The following is a 6,944-nucleotide window of genomic DNA, read 5'->3' on the forward strand; positions in this document are numbered from 1 at the left end:
ACGATGTACAACGGGGGGAGTAGGACTGAGTCAGTGACAGAGTCTGCCTTGAATGTCAAGGACCCAGGTTCGCTCCCCAGCACCCACCATTAAAGAAAAGCTACCATTGCAGCAAAATTTGTCATTTGACATGTATGATAATTTTATCTTTTACTAAAATAGATTTCTGAGTGGCCTGTAATGGGTAATTAGTAACTGAGAGGCAAATCAGGCCTCGCTGAGCTGCCTGCCCTGGAAGATGCTATGCATCCTCATGACCCTCATGCTCGCATGGGACCTCTTTAGAACTCTGAGAGGCGGATGCTGCTGCTGCCATCATCCCATTCAGCCCAAACCCCAGGTTCCACTGAACTTAAAAAAAAAAAAAAAAAACAGCTCAAGCGATGGCGGCTCTAGAGCGCCACCTTGTGGTTTTATAAGATATGACAAGAGGGATTTCAAACTTCAGTTCTGTTCCTGAAGAACCCGTGGTTTTGAGGAATACAGTACAGAACATGAAATAGTTACGAAAACAACAGATTATGGGGGTGTTGAATCATGCCAGCAATTCCAGCACCTAGGAAGGTGAGGCAGGAGGATGATCCGTTGTTCAAGGCTAGGTTGAGCTACATAGTGAGACCCCTGACTCAAAGACAAGCCCAGGGTTGTACTAGCTTTTAATCCCAGCATTTAGGCGGCAGAGGCAAGTGGATTTGAGTTTGAGACCAGCATGGTCTACATGGTCGGTTCCAGGACAGCCAAGAATACACAGTGGGAGCCAGTCTCCAAACAACAACAACAACAACAACAACAACAACAGACAAACAGAAGGGGAGAGAATTAGACATTCTAGTTCAACTTTGGGGCAAGCTGGATGCTGGGTAGTGAGCCAAGGCCTTACATATACTCAGCCAATGAGACATATCCTAGACTGGGAAATAAAAGGAACATACAGCTTATCTAAATGTCTTCCAGCTCCATATTCTGCTATTTTGTTATAATTTACACCTTGTCCATCACTCAGATGTCTCATTCACTAAATGAAAATGTAACATCACGCAGAAACTAAGTTTCTGCCAGTCCACAGTGCCTTCTTCACACCTTTGTTTATTGCTTTTTTTTTTTTTTTTTTTTTTTGGTTTTTCGAGACAGGGTTTCTCTGTATAGCCCTGGCTGTCCTGGAACTCACTTTGTAGACCAGACTGGCCTCGAACTCAGAAATCCACCTGCCTCTGCCTCCCAAGTGCTGGGATTAAAGGCATGCGCCACCACGCCCGGCTCACACCTTTGTTTAAACAGCTATTTATTTGTAAACAATGCCTTTATTATAAAAATATACTGACTCATCCTTAACTCTAAATGATAAAAAAATTATTGGAAAACCCTTTTTAATGTTTAGTTTATGTGCAAGAGTTTTGCCTTCATGTATGTATATGTACTGTGTGTGCACACCTAGGCGCATGCGTGTGTTTGCCAAGTGAGTTCCTGAGTGTGTGGAGTTACAGGTGGTTGAGAGCTGCCGGGCAGGTTCTAGAAAACCAACATAGCACAACTGAGCCATCTCTCCAGCCCCATCAAATCAAATTTTTTTTGTTTTGTTTTCCTATTTGAAACTGTGTCTCACTAGCTAGTCCTGCTTGGCTGTCCTGGAACTCAATATATAATCCAGGCTGGTCTCAAACTGAGAGCTCTGCCTGTGCCCACTGAGTCTTAAGAGTAAAGATGTTTGCCTGTGTGCTTGGCCCCAAATCTATTTTCTTTTTTAAAAAAGGTGTATGTATTTATTTTATGTGTGTGAGTACACTGTAGCGGTACAAATAGTGTGAGCCTTCATCTGGTTGTTGGGAATTGAATTTAGGACCTCTGCTCACTCCAGTCAACCCCACTTACTCAGTCCCTGCTTGCTCTAGCCCAAAGATTTATTTATTATTATAAATAAGTACACTGTAGCTGTCTTCACATGCACCAGAAGAGGACATCAGATCTCATTATGGGTGGTTGTGAGCCACCATGTGGTTGCTGGGATTTGAATTCAGGACCTTGGGAAGAGCAGTCAGTGCTCTTACCCGCTGAGCCATCTCACCAGCCCCCAAATCTATTTTCTAAGATAGAGTTTTGGTATGTAGACCAGTCTATCTTGAATTTGCCTTAATCTTTTTAAATTCTTAGATTCTGTACATGTGCCACCAGGCTCAAACTAAAGAAAAAAAAATCTGTCCTTCTTTCTGCTTAATCAGTGAACATCACAAGATGCCTGCACCCGTGAGTCATGCTAGGTCAGCTATGATTATCTGTTTAGGTCAGCTATGATTATCTGTTTATGCAATGTCTAGACCCAATCATCTTCCCCTCCCCCCCTTCCCTTTTTCTTTTTCTCTTTTCTATTCTTTTTTTTTATCCTGACACAGGATCTTACCCTGTAATCCTGGGTGGCCTGGAACTTTCTTTTTTTTTTTATAAAATAATTTTATTTATTTATTTATTTATTTATTTATTTATTTATTATACATAAGTACACTGTAGCTGTCTTCAGACACACCAGAAGAGGGAGTCAGATCTCCTTATGGATGGTTGTGAGCCACCATGTGGTTGCTGGGATTTGAACTCTGGACAGTCGGGTGCTCTTACACACTGAGCCATCTCACCAGCCCCGGCCTGGAACTTTCTAAGCACACCTTAAAATGTGGCAATCCTTGCCCCAGCCTCCCACGTAAGTCCTGGGATTATGATCATAAGCCACTAGGTCCAGCCAGGACAGTGTGTCAATGACAACTACTACTGCTACCATTACTACTTCTTCTTCCTCCTCTTTCTCCTCTTATTCTTCCTCTTCCTCTTCCTCCTCCTCTTCCTCCTCTTCCTCTCTCTTCTTTCCCCTCCTTCCCTCTCCCTCCCTCAAGTGTGTGCACACAAGCACACACACACACAGTCTTTTTTTTTTTAGATTTTTTATTATTATATTTAAGTACACTATAGCTGTCTTTATACACACCAGAAGAAAGGGCGTCAGCTCTTATTACAAATGGTTGTGAGCCACCATGTGGTTGCTGAGATTTGAACTCAGGATCTTCAGAAGAGCAGTCGGTGCTCTTAACCACTGAGCCATCTCTCCACCCCCTACTGCTACCCCCCACTCTTGAATCTCCCTTGAGTGAGAATAAGTCACCATGGTGATTAAGCAGACTTTAGCAGTTCCACTCAAGGCTGGGCACACTGGCAGTCTGTGAATAAAGCTTCAGGGGTCAGGGGACCAGGTCTGATGCCTGAAGGTGTGCCCGGCATGCTGGCGGATCTGGGGGTCCATCTCCAGTTCTGGAGAGCAGTGTTAGGGAAGGGAAAGAAACCTAGGCATCACTCCGTCTTTTGTATTTGGACCTCATGTCAAGGATCCAGAAAAAAACAAAACAGACAAACAACAACAACAGCAAGGAACGGTGCCAACCACACTCATTGCACAAAGCTCTCTGGTTTGCCAGTGTCTTGCTGAGACACCCAGGCTGGTCTGCCCACTTTCTGAGCCCAAGTAATCCTCCAAGCTTAGCCTCCAGAGCAGCTTCATCAGACACTTACCACTGAGGCCAGCTTGGTCACCACTAAGTGTCACCAAGACCACAGTGACTTCATCTCCGGGCAAAATAGAGCATTTATATCAATCAAAACCCTCGTACTGAGACCTGGTACAGGGCCCGGGGCCATAGCTGAGTTGCTAGATTGCTTGCCCAACGTGCACAAAGCCCTTGGTTTGATCCTCAGCCCCACATAAGCTAGGGGTGGAGGCACACAGCTGTGATTCCAGCACTCACCAAGCAGAGGTCATCCTCTGCTACATAATGAGTGCAAGGCTAGCCTGGGCTACGTGAGACCCGGTTTCAAAACAAACCAAGCAAACCCCCACCGGGTCCTGAGCTTCACAGTCATGTGAGCCCTGTGATAGGTGACTGAAAGGTGACTGAAGATCCTTCTAGAAGGACCTGTTTTCACAGCTTCCCTTCCCCTCGGGGCCAACATAGAGTTCACAGGTGTTGTCACAAGGAACAGCTCTGCCTTAATTTAGTTCTTCATTCCCATTAAATGTCTGTGGTGGCTGGGAACTTTTCTGTATTGCGTGCAGTTTTTTCTTCTCCAATAAGGGACCCTGTCTCAGCCCTAAGCAGTGCCTAAAGAGCCCAGAAAAGACGGCAGAGTCTGTAACAGCATCCACTTAACTTACTAAGTCTGCTTCAATATAACTAATGTTATATCCTTCCTCTCACTCTCTCTCTCCCCCTCTCCTCCTCCCCTTCTCTGTATTTTATCCATTTAGGCCAAAAAGTTCGCAACTTATGTAGTCGCCTCGGGACTTCAGTATGGAGCAGAAGGAGGCATCTTACACACATTTTTTAAGGTCTGGCTTTTCCAAGGACTAAGTAGACTCTACTTTCTTCATTATTAATTTAATTTCACTTTCAAGTTAGGTTACAAAGTAGCAACTCCCTCATCCCATGTCCCTGCCTTCAACCTCACTCAGAGCCTGAGACTCCCGGGATTCTTTGTTGGCATTTATTTGATTTATTATTATTATTATTATTATTATTATTACTACCACTACTATATACATGTATATTATGTGTGTGCTGGGGCCTGCACACGCCTCAGCTCCAGTACACGAGTCAGAGGACAGCTTGGTGGAGTCCCTGTTGGAAAGTGTTTACCTGCTGGGCCATCTGTCAGCCTACTGTGTGCATTCTCCAACAGTGTTTTACAAGGCAGGGGGTGCCAGCCTGCAAAGGCAGGACTGAGATCAGCCTAGAAGACAATGGTAAAACTGTCTCAGGGAAGAAAGAGAAAGGAGGGGGGGGGAGGGGATGGGGGAGGGGAGGGGAGGGGAGGGTTCAGTCCTCAGTGGGTGATGGTAGGAGAACCAAGTCACACTTGTGCTTTGACACACACCGCTACACACACTCGCTCCCTCACACAATAAGAACTTTAAATTTAAAGAGAAAGTTCATAAACATATCTGGCTGTCTTTTCACAGCTATGCTTTAAGGAAAGGTGAAAATAAAAAAAAGAAAATAATAATGATAAAAAAGAAAGTCGAGGAGGGAGGAGATCAAGACTGGATCTCTGGTAAAAAAACCAACAACAACAAAAAAAAAAAAAACAAAAAAAAAAACCCGGAGTTTCCTGTAGGGTCAAATACTGCAGATCATTAAGATGAGATCTAAGTGTTGACAACTAGATTTTTTTATGGGGCTGACTGGATGAGAGTCTGAGAGAAGGGGACGCAAGAGGGACAACTAGAAGCCAGGCATGCGCGCGCGGTGGTGCTTCTGGAGCCCCCTGAGAAACACATGCTGGGTGGGGCAAATGCCCCCTGCCCGTCTCTTTCAGATGGCCTGGCTGGGCGAGGTCCCCGCACTACCAGTGTTTGGAGATGGGACCAATTGCATTCCGGCCATTCATGTTGTTGACCTCGCAGGGTAAGAGGCCTCCAGGAAGTGTGACGTGTTCCGGAAATGTGTCTGATGAAGCATTCCTTATCCATCCCAAGTCTCCACACTTCTGATCACGAGTGTAGCTTCATCACTTAGAGACCCTGTCAGCCGAGAAACAGCCCTGGGAAAGAAAGGGCTTGGGGTGCACTGCTGAACAACCCATTTCCTTCCCCCCTTGTCTCAGCTAAGATGGGTTGCAATGGGAGACAAAGTTCCAAAAGCCGGGCAGCGAACTGTAAGCCCGAAGCCTCCCCTCCACCCGCGTTGAGACAGGGTCTCACTCTCCTCTGCCTCCAGCCTTAGCTTCCCCAGGGGCAGAATTCAAATCTTACAAGTAATAAGGAAATAGTATATCCTGAGGCCATGGCCGGTGAACTCCGATTCCTGGAGGAGGTCACAAGGACTCTCATAGCCTCAGAAGCAAGGAATCAAAACCGAACTCATTCAATAAACACTGTTGCCAGGTGTGGTGGCCCACACCTTTAATCCTAGCACTTTGGGGGCAGAGGCAGGCTGATTTCTGAGTTTGAGGCCAGCCTGGTCTACAGAGTGAGTTCCAGGACAGCCAGGGCTACATGGAGAAACCCTGTCTCCAAAAACCAGAAACAACAACAACAAAAAAACCCCACTGTTTCCACATTAAACAGGTGACAGATATCACAAAATCCTTTCTATAGTGGGTTATAGTTTTGCATTTGTTTTAGGGTCAGAAAAGGTTAGAGATCAGCCAAGCTTCACACATTCCATTCCAGAAGGTTTACCTAATAGAATCGTTTGTTAGTGTATAGAGGTTAAGAGTGAAGAATTGTGTTTCTCCAAAAGGCCTGAAGAAACTTTGGTTCTCAATGTGAAACTTTCCAACCCTCAGTCGGCCCCACTGGGAGCTCTCTGCCCTGGGGGGTGGGGGGGGACAAGCCCCCTGCAGTGTAACAAAGAGGTGCCTTCTTCTAAGCACTTGGGTCTCACACTTGACCTGAATTTCCCACACTCTCCAAGCCTCCCAACCCAGTCCAGGTAGGTGCTGACGCAAGCAACAGGGTGGAGAGCTGGGTCACAGTTCTTGAAATGCCAGCCTTGCATTCCAACCGCCTGGGCTTTACACTGCCCTACAGGCTGGTCTCCAAGGGGGCTGGTTCTAGAGGCCTAGATTTTTTTTTTTTCCCTCTTATGGATGGGAATCATTCCGGGTCTTAGAGAGAGTCACATAGATTGAACTTCAGGGCCACAACTGTGTAGATCCCTGGAAGCCCTGAACCTAAGTGACCCCTATTACTATTCTGAGAGCAGAGTCTCTGGAAAAAGAGACCAATCCCAGTTCACAGCTCGCATATCTGCCCCATCCAGTGGTGTGTGCCTGTGATCCCAGGAGGAAGAAGGCAAGACCAGTCTGAGCTACACAGCGAGTTCAGGGCTAACCTGGGCTAGGCAGCCATTTCTTCTCTTACTCTAACTCTCATTCCTGAAATACTACTACTACTACTACTACTACTA

The 6,944-nt window shown here is 46.0% G+C and overlaps 1 protein-coding gene across 2 annotated transcripts in view; it reads left to right on the forward strand.

The window, feature by feature from the left end:
* Ak7 (adenylate kinase 7) overlaps positions 1 to 6,944 on the forward strand; it is a 77,033-nt gene that overhangs the window by 22,067 nt on the left and 48,022 nt on the right. For both annotated transcript variants that reach the window (XM_021179123.1, XM_021179124.1), the window contains exons 6-7: positions 4,283 to 4,363; positions 5,350 to 5,438. In XM_021179123.1, coding sequence (XP_021034782.1) covers positions 4,283 to 4,363; positions 5,350 to 5,438 — 170 coding nt within the window. The remainder of the gene's footprint in view (positions 1 to 4,282; positions 4,364 to 5,349; positions 5,439 to 6,944) is intronic.

The sequence above is a fragment of the Mus caroli genome, chromosome 12, assembly GCF_900094665.2.
Source record: "Mus caroli chromosome 12, CAROLI_EIJ_v1.1, whole genome shotgun sequence".
Classification (NCBI taxonomy): Eukaryota; Metazoa; Chordata; class Mammalia; order Rodentia; family Muridae; genus Mus; species Mus caroli.